The sequence below is a fragment of the Canis lupus genome, chromosome 19, assembly GCF_003254725.2.
Source record: "Canis lupus dingo isolate Sandy chromosome 19, ASM325472v2, whole genome shotgun sequence".
Classification (NCBI taxonomy): Eukaryota; Metazoa; Chordata; class Mammalia; order Carnivora; family Canidae; genus Canis; species Canis lupus.
The window spans coordinates 23,449,033-23,463,476 of NC_064261.1; the positions used below are offsets into that span (position 1 = coordinate 23,449,033).

The window sequence follows — 14,444 nt, forward strand, 5'->3', positions numbered from 1 at the left end:
CCTTGGGAAAATGAAATCTAGTGCCATCAGTGGAGGAAAAGGGTGGGATCCGCTACCTCTTTACTAGGCAAAGAAAAAAGGCAGAAAACCCACTCCAAGCAGCAAAGGGGTGTGTTGCACCGGCCGGGTCGCCTGCAGATCCCGCCCAGGCCCGCCCTCCTGGCCCCAGAGACTACATTTCCCAGAGGCCCCCGCGGGCCCAATGGGCAGGCCCGTCCGATCTCCCGCTCACACTGAGCGGTGACTGGCTTCCCCAGAGGGGGGCGGGGCCTGACCCAGCCAATAGGTGAGAGGCTCGTTACGGCGGCGGAAGCAGCGGCGCTGGGCTGAGGGGTGGGGGACAGAGTGCTAGCGCCCCGGCTGCGGCGGCTGGTCCGGAGCCCGAGGACGTCGGCCCCACAGGCGGAGAGCGCACGGGAGCGAGCTCGAGGTGGCGCGACGGCCCCTCGGCGCAGCACCCAGGTAATGGCGGGACGGGCGCCCGGGAGGGGAGGAGAGGGGAGGAGACGAGGGGGCGGGGCGGCCGAGCCGGGCTGCAGCGTCCGTCCCTCTGTGCGTCCCTGGGGAAGGGCAGCGGTGCTTCGGCTCCTGCAGCTCAGACCGAGGCTCTTTCACGAGCTGAGCACGGCGGTTGGGCCGGCGGCAGGAGCCTGGTGTCCTGCGGCGCGGAAGGGAGAGGCTCCGGGAGGGGTGGGCTGTTTCGGGCTTGGGGGCGTGGCGGGCGTGGGCCCTGGCGGGTAAGTGGAGCGGTCGGGGAAGCGCCGGCGGGCGGGCGGCCCAGGGAGTTTGGCTCCTGGAGCAGTTTAAAGTGACTCTCCACATCCGGGCCCTGCGCCCGCCGCTTTCAGACCCCGGCCGAGGCGGGGCCTCCTGCTTCCCCGCCCCCCTCTCCGGGAGCGCTGGTCTTCCTCTGCCATTGGCTCGGCCTCGAGGGGTTCGGGCTGCCCCGGCGAGGCTCGCGCGTGATTGGCTGGGAGTCGGCGGGAGGGAGGGGCGGGATCAGAGCGCGCAGGCCTCCGCGGATTGGTGCGGTCCCACGAGTGACGCGCCCGGTGTGGGGCCAATGGGCGGGCGGGGGAGGTAGGGGCAGGCTCGGGGGAAGAAGGCTGGATCCCAGCCGTGGCGGGGTGGCGGGGGTGCGCGGGGCCGGCGGGGCTGGACAGCGGCGGGCCCAAGGCGCGCTTGGGCAGGAGCCCTCTCCGCGAACCGGGGGTCCAGCTCTGTTACCAAGATGGGCCCCCCGCGGCATCCCCAGCCCGGCGAGATGGAAGCGGGAGGTGCGGGCGGCGGGCGGTGGCTGCAGGTAAAGAGGCACGCCGCTTGTGCTGGGGCTCCCCAGAACGCCGTCCTCCCCCCTCGCCAGGACAGAGTCTCTGACACCCGGGGTGTCTCTGCAAACCCGTGTTCTGCGATCTCAGCGGTGGGCTTCGGGGTGGGGGTGGGGTTGTGTGCGAATTGGGAATGTCGGAGAGCGTGGCTGCTGAGGAAGAAGTGGGGGTCGCCTTTAGAGAAAGTGGCGAAGGTCTCTGGTCCCTCCGGCTCGGTGGGGGCAGAGGGTCTGTGAGAGAAGGGAGGAAATCTGTAAAGGGAGGCCTGTGCGGAAAAGCATTTCAGAGTTCCTTTTGGATTAGGTCTTGAGGCAAGTAAGATTTCTGATTTCTTAGAACAGGGCATCTCCCCTCGGGTATCTCCTTTGACATACTGCTGACAGTGGTGTTCGCCTTGGTGTGAGCTTCAGTATTCCAAAGGAACATGCCGTTCTCCGTAAATCTGTGTATGGGATACACAGCGTGTTGTGCTAATACCTGTCATATAGCTGTCGTACAGGATTCAGTGTTGATTTTTTAGAGTGGCAATCCGTAAGTATTTACGGAGTGTCATAGTTCCCTCAACACCACACAGATGATTTTACTATCACTCGAACCCGTGTCCCTTAAACACTTACAGAATTTAGACCATTTCTGCTACATATGTTGATCACAAGTAATTGCTGTAGGTGAATGATGCTGCATTTGCTTTTCTGAGGGACAGCATAGGTATTGGAGATGCTTTAATTTCTCATCATTGATTCTAGTGTGAGAATTTAGTAATAACCATATGACTGTATGCACTGCAGGTGGAAATGAGTTCTCAACAGTTTCCTCGATTAGGAACCCCTTCCACTGGGCTAAGCCAGGCTCCTTCACAGATTGCAAACAGTGGTTCTGCAGGATTGATAAACCCAGCTGCCACAGGTGAGATATGTGATATTCCTCTATATTGCTTCTTTAAGAATATTGCAGGTTTTTAAATTTAAAAATTAGCAAATGCCTTGTGGGGTTTTAGGAAATACTAGGTTATTGAATTTGAAGAAAGGATATATTACAATTCTAGTTTAAACAAGGTTTTTGGAGGCGCCTGGGCGGCTCAGTTGATTAACCATCTGACTCTTGATTTCAGCTAAAGTCATGATCTCAGGGTTGTGAGATTGAGCCCCACCTCAGTCTCTGTGCTGGGCATCAAGCCTACTTAAGATTCTCCCTCTCTCTCCCCTGCCCCACCCCCTGCCTTAAAAATGAATAAACAAACAAGGTTTTTAAAAATTCTTTTTTTTTTTAATAAAATAAATTAAAAAATAAAAAATAAAAATTCTTTTTTAATCCTTTCACATGTACTGGAGTATATGTGAAACTTAGAACAAAGCATGCCTACAAGAACTACATTAATGTGGTCTTTAAGGCCAAGAGGTGTAATAGTGCCATGAGGGAGTCCAAAGGTGTGTTAGGCATAATTCTTGCCTTTTAGGAGACTATGAGCTAGGAAAGAAGGTTTTAAAAAAAAGTACAATGAGCCCTTGAAAAACACAGGTTTGAACTGTACAAGTCCATTATGTGTGGATATTTTCTTTTTTTTTTTTAAAGATTGTATTTATTTATTTATGAGAGGCACAGAGAGAGAGAGAGGCAGAGAGACAGGCAGGGGGAGAAGCAGGCTTCATGCAGGGAACCCGACGTGGGACTCGATCCCGGGTCTCCAGGATCACACCCTGGGCTGAGGGCAACACTAAACCACTGAGCCACCCGGGCTGTCCGTGTGGATATTTTCTAATAAAGGTAATACAGCACTTCAAATGTATTTTGCCTTTCTTATGATTTTAATATTTTCTCTGTTATTATAAGAATATAATATATAATATACAAAATACATGTTAATCGAGTGTTATAGGCAAGGTTTCCAGTCAGCAGTAGGTTATTAGTTAAGCTCTTAGCAGTCAAAAGTTATATGCAGATTTTCGACTGTAGGTATGGTCATCACCCCTAACCTCCTCATTGTTCAAGGGTCAACTGAATATATACACATATACACGTTTAGCTTTTAGTTGTATGCCCTTTGAATGCTAAAGATCAGTGGTCCTCAGCAGGGATGATTTTGCAGTCCAGGGAGTATTTGGCAATGTGTGGATACGTTTTTGGTTGTCACAACTAGGGGGTGCTGTTGGCATCTGATATTTAAAGGCCAAGGATGCTGCTAAACATCCAAAATGGCCAGGACAGTCCCCTACAACAAACTATCTAATCCAGTTAACAGGGCTGAAGTTGAGGTACTCCATCAAGTAGTCTTTTTTTTCTCTCTACATCAAATAAAAAGATGACATTGCTAAGTAAAGTACCACTGTGGGCTCATTGTTCAAACCAGGAACACAGGCATCATCTTTATTGCTCCCTCTCTCACTCTCACTCTCTGGCTCTTATATGTGAGCTATGGACCTTTGTCTGGTGCTTCAGCCTCATTATCCCTCCTCCAACTTAGTTTTTGTAACAAATTTATCTTAGTTCTCTTAGGACTTGAAGTAATTTTAAGCTACTTTATGTCTCCTGCTTAATAGTAACTAGTCATTTTCTAAATAAATGAGAAAACGTTCCCAATATTTTTGACCTGTAGACTTTATATATTCTGTTCCTTTTGCCACAGTCTCCTTCCTTCTTACACTCACTTATTTTATAAATTCCTGTCATTCCTTGAGGTTTCGTCTCAGATATCATATTCTTTAAGAGGTCTTTGCTGACTAGACCACAAGAGTCAGGGATAGGACCGCCTAGAATGAAGGCTGGAACCATGTTCTGGAACCTAGAACCTTGTGTACCTTTGTATGTACTATACTTGCTACATTGTAGGGTACAAAGTAGTAGCCAGCAAGTCCTTATAGAGCTACTTAAACTTCTTTGCTCCTTAACAAATATTTTTGACAATATTTTGTCTTTGGTATAAGTTCATAGAATAATTTCAAGGAGAATAGTTTATTTTTTTTAAGATTTTATTTATTCATGAGACAGAGAGAGAGAGAGAGAGAGGCAGAGACAGGCAGAGGGAGAAGCAGGCTCCTTGCAGGGAGCCCGATGGGGGACTCGATCCCAGGTCTCCAGGATCAGGCCCTGGGCTGAAGGCCGCGCTAAAGCACTGAGCCACCTGGGCTGCCCCAAGGAGAGTAGTTCAAAAGAATATTTTTGAATGTTTATTTGCAGAGAATTTTGCTACTTATTAAAAATGGTGTCAATGAGCAATAATTGCCCTCAGATTTTGTTGAGAGGGATATCATTGACTTAGACCAAAATTGCCTATAATTTGACACTTTTAAATAGGGTGTATGTTTTTTCCTTCAGTGATTCTCAGAAAGAAAAGTTTTCCATAAGGAGTTAAATATTTTTCTGTATTTTCTATTGCTTTTATCATAAGAACTAATATGAGATCTGAAGCATATCAGGATTTTAAATATATGTTCAAAGTTCAGAAGTATGGGGGTACTTGGGTAGCTCAGTGGTTGACTGTCTACGCCTGTAGCTCAGTTCATGTTCCTGGGATCGAGTCCTGCTTATGTCTCTGCCTATGTCTTTGCCTCTTTCTCTGTGTGTCTCATGAATAAATCCATAAAATCTTAAAAAAAAAAAAGTTCAGAAGTATGGATTGCAAGTTTTCTTAACTATTCTTTCAAGATTCTTTTGGTCCTAAATGATTCTAAAAAAGAGCTTAACAGGAGATAGCCAGTACATTATATCGTACTGAAATTGTCAAAAATCACAGTCTTCCCGGACAGATAGATTTGGGGGAAAGTTATGAAATTGTCCGTTTCCCTTAAAGATTTAATCAGAAGAAAATCTGTTTGGACAACACGGAAGGTTCACAGTATGATCTTATATAAAGATCATATATTTAAAAAGGTGTTAGAACTAGTAAGTGAAATCAGTAAAGGTTGCAGGAAAAAAGTTCAACGTATAAAAACCAATTATATTTTTAGTACTAGCAATGAACAGTGAAATTTTTAAATATCATTTGTAATAGCATCCAAAAAAAGCCCCACAAAACACTCAAGGATAAATTTAACAAAATGTATTATATAGGACTTGGGATTAGAAAACTGAAAAATGTGACTGAGGACAATGAAAAACCTAGATAAATGAGGTGCCCAGTCATGTTCATCTATTGAAACACTCAGTATTTTTAATATACTTGTTCTACCCAACGGGATCTGTAGATTGAAAAAAATTCTAATCAAAATCCTATCCTGTTCTTTTGTAAAAATTGTCAGTCTGAATTTATATTTATGTGGAAATTGAAGGACCAACAATAGCCAAAGTAATTTTGACCCCTAAAAAAGAAAATAAAGTTGGAGGACTCTACTACCTTATTTCAAGACTTGCTATAGAGCTATGCTAATCAAGACAGTATGATATTGGCATAAAGATAGAGATACAGACCATTGAAAATGGAGGATCCAGGAATAGACCCACACATAATGGTCGTTTGATTTTTGACAAAAATACATAGGTAATTCAATAGGGAAATGATAGTCTTTTCAACAAAACCGTATCCATATGGAAAAAATGAACCTTGACCTTTACTTTTGCCATACACAAGAATTAAGTCACAGTGTATCTCTAAATGTAAAACTTAAAGTTTCTAAAAGAAAATATGGTAATTGCTTATGACTTTGGGGTGAGCAAAAATTCTTTAGGTTTCAAAAAACACTGATTAATACTAATTACAAGAGCAACAGGTATATTATACATTATCAAAATTCAAAATATCTACTCTTCAGAAGACACTATTAACAAAATAAAAAGGCAAGCCACAAATTGAGAAGATGGCTGCAATAAATATATCTGCAGAGGATTTATATCCTGAATATACAAAGAACTCTTATAACTCAGTAGCTTTTGCTATGTAAGACAACCTGATTTTTTTTTTTTTTTTAAAGATTTCATTCATTTATTCATGAGAGACACGGAGGGAAAGGCAGAGACACAGGCAGAGGGAGAAGCAGGCTCCGTACAGGGAGCCCAATGCAGGACTTGATCCCAGGACTCTGGGATTATACCCTGAGCCAAAGGCAGATGTTTAACCACTGAGCCACCCAGGCGTCCCTGATTTTTTTTTTTTAATGGGCAAAATATTTGAATAGACACATCACCAAAGATGCTATCAATGTCCAGTAAGCACATATGAGATACTTAGTAATATTAGTCTTCAGATCAATGCAAATTAAAACCACAAAATAGTACACATCCAGTAGAATGACTAAAATTAAAAGACCAACAATACCAAGTTTGATGTGTTTGTGGAGCAAGTAGAATTCATACATTGTTGATGGGAATGCCAGATAACCTAGACACTTTGGGAAAGGATTTGGCAGTATCTTATAAAGTTAAATATAAACTTAACCATACAACCCAGCAACTTGTTCCTAGATATTTACCCAAGATAAATATGTCCAAAGACCCATACTTCAGTGTTCAATAATTCCTGGAAACAACCCAGGGATTATTAGCTGGTGACTTAAGTTTGGTTTATATGTACAGTGGAATACAATTCAACATTAAAAAGAAACTGCTAGCATATAGAGCAACATAGATGAAACTCAGAAATATTAATACAGTTAACCCTTGAATAACCCGGGGGTTGAGGTCACTGACCCTCTTTGCAGTCAGGAATTTGAGTATAACTTTGACTCCCCAGAAACTTAACTACTAATAGCCTACTGTTGAATAGAAGCCTTACTGATAAACAATCCATATTTATATTTTTATCTGTATTATATGCTATATTTTTATAATAAGCCAGAGAAAAGAATTTAAGAAAAGCATAAAAAAAACAGTTTATAGCAAGGTACTGTATTTATCCAAAAAAAATCCACATATGAGTGGAGCCATGTAATTGAAACCGACATTGTTCAAGAGTCAACTGTACTAAGAGAAGGAAACAGACATGAAGGACCACATATTGTGCTCTGGTGCTTGAGTGGCTCAGTTAGCTGAGCGTCCAACTCTTGGTTCTAGCATAAATGGTGGTCTCAGGGTCTTGGGATCAAGCCCCACCTTGAGCTAAGCAAAGAATCTGCTTAGGATTTTCTCTCTCTTTCTCTCTCTCTCTCAGATAAATAAGTAAATCTTGGGATCCCTGGGTGGCGCAGCGGGTTGGCGCCTGCCTTTGGCCTGGGGCGCGATCCTGGAGACCCAGGATCGAATCCCACGTCGGGCTCCCAGTGCATGGAGCCTGCTTCTCCCTCTGCCTGTGTCTCTGCCACTCTCTCTGTGTGTGACTATCATAAATTAATAAAAATTAAAAAAAAATAAAATAAAAAATAAGTAAATCTTTAAAAAAACAAAGGACCACATATTGTATGATTCTGTTTGTATGAAATTCCAGAAAACACAAAGCTATAGTCTTAGAAAGCAGATGAATGGTTTTTAAGGGATAGGAGGGTGGGAGGAGGGAAGGAATTGCCTGCAAAGGGGTATGAATGAGAATAATGGAAAATGTTTTGTATTATGATTGTACTGTATTGTGATTATAGTTCTGTATAGTTTTTTTTTAGAGAGCGGGTAGGGTCAGAGGGAGAGGAGACTCCATACCCAGCATGGAGTCTGATACAGGGCATGATCTCACGACCCTTAGATCAATGACCTGAACTGAAATCAAGAGTCCGGTGCTTAACTGACTGAGCCACACAAGAGCCCCGTAGTACTGTTTACTTTTATGAATTTTATGTAATTGTGTATAAAGGGTTAGTGGATTTTTATGTAACTTGTACCTCAGTAAAGCTGATGGACTAAAAAAATGGACAAAAGACAAACACACTTCACAAAGGAAGATATGTATATATGAATGGCCTGTGATCCTATTAAAGAATTTCAACATCACTAGTCATCATGGAAATTCTAATTAAAACCACAATGAGAGACCCACTATATACCCACTAGAATATCTGTGTATCAAGAATTGTGAGGATGAAGAGCTGCTAGAACACTAATACACTGGTTGATGGGAATATAACATGATAGAACACTTTGGAAGTGGTTAATTAATTGGTTTGACCCAACCAGTCTGCTCTTAGGTTGTTGGTAAGAAAGTTAAAAATACTCTTGTTGAACTCTCCACTCTTAGAATAGCCATTTTATTGTATGTAAATTGTGTATCAGTAAAGTAGTTTTATTTGTTTGTTTTGATTCCAAGTTTTTTTTTTAAATTCTAGTTAGTTAACATATCAGGTAATACTGGTTTCAGGTGTACAATTTAGTGATTCATCACTTAAATATAACAACTAGTGCTCCTCAAAAATGCCCTTCTTAATACCTGTAACCCATAAAGTGGTTTTAAAAATCAAAATTAAAAAAAAAAATCTGAATGACTAGGGAGAAAAATCAGTATATAACAAAATGTAAGATATACGTCAGTCTTTTCGTTCAGCACATGTACTTTCAGAAATTTTGTTCCTAAGGAAATCATTGAACAAGAGCTCAAAGTACATATGGATTTTTATCCCAGAGTTGTTGATACTAGCAAAAAAATTGGAAATAACCTAAAAACCCATCAGTGATAATGCTTTAAAAAGCTATAGTTGGGGTACGTGGGTGGCTTAATTGATTAAGCATCTGTCTATTGATCTTACCTCAGGTCTTGATCTCCAGTCATGAGTTCAAGCTACGAGCTAGGCTCCACGCTGGGCTTGGGGGCATACTTTAAAACAAAACAAAACTACATTATATCTATGCAATGGAATTTCAATTAGCATTTTTTTTAATGATGTGGTGTATATTCAGTATTACTCAGCAGTTTCAGTTCTGGGTGTTTATCCAATAGAAATGGTAAATAGTTCATCAAAAGACTATATGGGAATATTACTAGCACTACTATTCACATAAAGCAAAAAACTAAAAACTATTGTAATGCCTATCAATAGTAAAATGGGTAATTTGTGATTGATTCCCACAATGACCTGCTGTTACTGACATTGAAAAATCTGCAGCTCATGCAGTGACATACATGGATCTCATACCTATTAGTGAAAGAAGCAAGATACAAAAGGGTACGTTGCTATGAGTCTATTTATATAAAGTTCAAAAATAAATAATAGTTATCTGTGGTGCTAGGAGTTAGGATAGTGAGTACCCTTGGAATCCAGCAAAACAGAAGGCTTCTGGGGAATGTTTTGCATCTTAAGCTGGGTGTTGGTTACTTAGGTATATTCAGTTTGTGTAAGTCCATTGAGCTGTACAATTAACATTTGTGCACTTTATGAAAATTATAGTTCAATGAAAAGCTATATAAATAAAACCCACCCAAAATTAAAGAGGTGAGAAATAACTGAAGGCTTTATCAACATACTAACTAACTCTTGGTGCCTTTGGGGAATAGACTTCGGGAGCAGGTTTATTTTCTTCAGTTTTATGGATTCTTGAACTTTTTATGTAAGTATAATCTCTATGTTTAGAAAATTGTTAATATTATTTTGGGGAAATGATAGACAAGTATGAGATAATACTTTCACAAACTGTTTCATTAAATTAGGTCCTTGATTTTTTAATTTAGATTTTAAATAGGTAACATGTTCTCATGGTCCAGAATTCCCAAAGAAAGTGTACAGTGTTGGGATCCCTGGGTGGCTCAGCAGTTTAGTGCCTGCCTTCACCCCAGGGCGTGATCCTGGAGTCCTGGGATCAAGTCCCACATCAGGCTCCCTGCATGTGTCTCTGCCTCTCTTGCTCTCTCTCTCTGTGTCTCTCATGAATAAGTAAATAAAATCTTAAAAAGAAAAATGTACAGTGAAAAGTATCTCTTATCCCTGTTAGAATCCACTTTCTTTCCCATCAAAAAATCAAGATGCTTTGGGAGTTATGTTTCTACATAAGAAAATAAACACATACATGTTTGTGTGTATTTCATTACTTTTTCACTATTTTGTACCTTGGTTTTTTCATGTATATATTCTTAGATGTTTTTGCATAATGCTCACTGTCATGAGATACCTAAAAAGCTTCCCTGTTCTATTCTTATAAGTTGCATGGTGGTCTGTTATGGGAGTATAACATAATTTATATAGATAGCAAGTCTCCTGTTGATAGACATGTAGGTTTTAAAACTTCCTTTACAGGAATAAAAATGGTGAAACAAATAATCTTGTACGCAAGTCATTTTACACATATGCCATATATCTATAGGATATATTCCTGTAAGTGGAATTGTTGAGTGTCAAAGGCTGTGTACATTGTAATAATGATGGATATTTCCATGTTGGCTTTGTAGGACATTTGTTTTGAAAACCTACATGTTCTTGGACTTAAGAATTATATTTAAAGGCACCTAGGTGGCTCAGTTGGTTAACTGTCTGACTTTGGCTCAGGTCATGACCCCAGGGTCCTGGAGTTTACACTCGGTGGGGAATCTGCTTCTCCCTCTCATGCATACTTGTGCCGTCTCTCTCACAAGTAAATAAATAAAGTCTTTTAAAAAATTGTATTTAGGGGGATGCCTGGGTGGCTCAGTGGTTGAGCTTCTGCCTTTGGCTCAGGGCATGATCGAGTCCCACATTGGGCTCTCTGTGGGGAGCCTGCTTTTCCTTCTGCCTGTGTCTGCCTCTCTGTGTGTCTCTCATGAATAAATAAATAACATCTTTTTAAAAAATAAAAAATAAAAAATAAAATAAATTATATTTAAATTATCATTTTAATGTTAGGGGGTTTTTTGTGTTTTTTTTTTAAAGATTTTATTTATTCATGAGAGCCAGAGACATAGGCAGAGGGAGAAGCAGGCTCCCTGCAAGGAACTAAGTGCAGGACTTGATCTTGGACCCCAGGATCATGCCCTGAGCCAAAGGCAGATGCTCAACCGCTCAGCCACCCAACCATCCCTAATGTTAGGTTCTTATAACTTTTTAAATAAATGTCTTAAATGAAAGTGTCATATTTTTTATTGCTCTTTCAACTGTTTGAGTTCATTTTAGATAGTTATCAGGCCCTTTGTTCATAGGAGTGGAAAAGCTACAATATCCAAAAAAAGGCCTGTGTTCCATGGGTGTGGCTCTTGGGTTTGATATCTGTTGGGGAACCTAATGCCCAAATTCTCCTTAAGAAAATCTCACAAAAAAAAAAAAAAAAAAAAAGAAAATCTCACAAAGAAATAGCCACTTTATCAACCCTGAAATTTACCTGTATGCCAATGCCACTCTTGTACGTGCTGTGTAATTCATTAATATTAATTAATATTGGAACCATATGACATGCTATTTCTCCCTTTCTGTCCTTACTAGTCAATGATGAATCTAGTCGAGAGGCTGAAGTCACTGCCAGGGAGCACATGGGTTCCAGCAGCTCCCTACAGTCCCGAGAAGAGAAGCAAGAGCCTGTTGTGGTAAGGCCCTATCCACAGGTGCAGATGTTGTCTACACACCATGCTGTTGCATCGGGCACACCTGTCACAGTGACAGCCCCACCAGCACATCTGACGCCAGCAGTGCCACTCTCCTTTTCGGAGGGACTTATGAAGGTAATGGAGAGGTTTTAAATTTCACATTAAACCACAGCTAAAAAGACTGGCTAATAATCTTCCTGACAGTTTTCACAAAGTCTTAGGCCATATCCAGGATCTTAGTGTTTTCTTTTTGACCCACCAGTATAGCTCTTCTCTGTCACTTAGAGCTCTGCTATTCTGCAGTGCCTAGTCTTGTGCCGCTGGGCAGTTGGCATCACAGGATCTTTTCTAGTGTCCATTATTTTGACATTGATTTTATTCAAGTTATGGGCATGCTAACTCAGATTTTATCTTGGAGTGGCACTCTTCTCCAAAATTTTGTTTTAAAACTTGGTAATACGGGGGTATCCGAAAATATTGCCTTGTATTTTACTTCGTAGCTATGTTTCAGTTACTGGGAGTTTTATTTACTTCCACCCAAACTTAGGATGCAGAATTGTATAGAAGAAAGAATGTGGGCTGTGAGCCATACGATCTGGGTCTTGGTCCCAGTTCCAATTTTTACGGTCTGTGTGGCTTTGAGCAGGTGACATAGCCTTGCTTTGTATGTTTCCTCATCTGTAAAATGGAAATGCCGGTACTTCAATGGAAAAGCTGTGATGCTAAGAGATAAAATATATAAGGCTTCTAGATCTCTCCTGGTGTTCTCCAGGTTTGATTTGTGTACTTTTAACTATAGAATGAATGCATCACTCATAAAAAGCTATTGATATGTTTCGTGTGGTTTTCTGTTTGCAGCCGCCCCCGAAGCCCACCATGCCTAGCCGTCCCATTGCTCCTGCTCCACCTTCTACCTTGTCACTTCCCCCCAAGGTTCCAGGGCAGGTTACCGTTACCATGGAGAGTAGCATCCCTCAAGCTTCAGCCATTCCTGTGGCAACAATCAGTGGACAACAGGTTTTTTTCCTCTTAATTTGCTGATTTTCAAACAGAGATGCCAAACTGTTGATCATTATTTATTGAATGCCAGCAGTACATTGGGCACTGTACTAAGTAAAAAATTAAATGGTCACTGATCTCTGCAAGGGGGAGATAGTAGGTTTGAGAGAGAAGGCTGTTTACAGGGAGTAAAACTAACATGCACTGCACAGTGGTGTTTGTCATTTGGCTAGTATGTATGAAGCATCTGCTGTGTGTGAGGCACTGCCTTTGGTGTGAGATAAAAATCTAGATAAGATAGTCTGTGTCCTTGAGTGCTCAGAGTCCAGTTTTGTGGGATTAAGAATAGCCTCATGGCAGTAGTGCTTCTCTAGAATTTTCTCTGAGGAGAATGAATGTGTATCCTGGGCGCCTAGCAGGTTCCGTCAAGCATCTTGTCAGTCATGAACGCTTATTTTGTAGTTTCATGATTTAACTTTAATTTTTTCCTGAAATTCTCCTACTCCACAATATGTATATGATTTTTTTTAATATTTTGAATTACTGGGTAAAAAAACCTGAATCTAAAACCTTTCCCTTCAAGTTTTCAAGAAAAAGTTGGTATTCCAAGAAGACATACTATGTTTTCTTCCTTTTGTCATACTGCTGAGTACTTCCAGAAGTACCGGAACCCCCACCTGGGAATGGTGTCAGTCCTGGGAACATGTGAGAGGGGACATCTAAGCAGGGAGCTGAAGAACTCATAGGGGAGTACCTGCTGGGTGCTAATTGCCATTTACTTAGAAGTCCTGCATAGCATAAAGGATGGATGAATGCAGTAGCATGTAAAGGAAATAGAATAGGGAAAAATAAGCTTTTGGCCAAGGCAGAGAAAACAAGTGTGAAAGACTAATATTGAAGATGAGAGTGTCCCAAAGTGGGCAGTCATATGTGTCCATCTGTTAGAGACCTAACACAAGCTAGCCAGCTAGCCTTGAGGCGTTGGAGGGCCCTCACAGTCACTACATGCCTGCTGGCATAGGTCATCATGCATATGTTGTATATCCTTTCCCTTGGGATTCTCACTGCCTAAAAGGAACAACCCACAGTTGGAGGCAGCTGACCTAGAAGCAATGGCTAAGCATCAATGGCTAAAACCAAGCACATGAAAATAATATTACGTTCTGTCTCTTGCAGGGGCATCCCAGTAACCTGCATCATATCATGACCACAAATGTACAGATGTCTATTATCCGCAGCAATGCTCCTGGTCCCCCTCTTCACATCGGAGCTTCCCATTTACCTCGAGGTAAAGACTGCACAAATTGTTAAAATGTGATGGTGAAATATACGTTTGGTAAGAGATTTTTGTTACCATTAACAAAAAATATTTCTAGAATCATCTTATTAAAGTGACAGGACAACAGAAATAAGACACATTTTGAGCATGGTCTAGTATGCGAATTATAGTTGTATTTCAACAAGTGCGTGTATGTTTGTGTGTGTATGTAAACTTAAAGGTATGTGTAAACTTAAAGCAGTTCAAATTTTAATATGGTCTAAGGATTGTCCTGTATAATGAGGAACTCCTCAAAGCTATGATAGTCCAAAATGGTCTTCATTATTAATTTCTTTCTTAGTCAGAAATACAAACATGGATTATTCTTAAAGTTTATTGATAACAGTTACTCAAGTAACATAGCCGTAAGATGAATTTATTCTTACAATTAAGTTCTAATAGGTAGTCAAATATTAAACTGAATGAGTTTTCTCAACTACTTGATCAGAAATTGTAGCCTTCTATT

General features: G+C 41.2%; 1 protein-coding gene across 6 annotated transcripts in view; it reads left to right on the forward strand.

Moving 5' to 3' along the window:
- The first annotated feature begins 307 nt into the window (after window positions 1-307).
- SAP130 (Sin3A associated protein 130) overlaps window positions 308-14,444 on the forward strand; it is an 83,568-nt gene continuing 69,431 nt past the window's right edge. For 3 of the 6 annotated variants that reach the window (XM_025435947.3, XM_025435948.3, XM_025435950.3), the window contains exons 1-5: window positions 1,141-1,303; window positions 2,117-2,234; window positions 11,561-11,796; window positions 12,520-12,678; window positions 13,837-13,948. In XM_025435947.3, the coding sequence (XP_025291732.1) occupies window positions 1,232-1,303; window positions 2,117-2,234; window positions 11,561-11,796; window positions 12,520-12,678; window positions 13,837-13,948 (697 nt within the window). In that variant the 5' untranslated portion in view covers window positions 1,141-1,231. Of the gene's footprint in view, window positions 463-1,140; window positions 1,304-2,116; window positions 2,235-11,560; window positions 11,797-12,519; window positions 12,679-13,836; window positions 13,949-14,444 lie in introns of those variants that run through there. The other 3 variants (XM_025435949.3, XM_025435951.3, XM_025435952.3) reach the window with 3 other exon arrangements.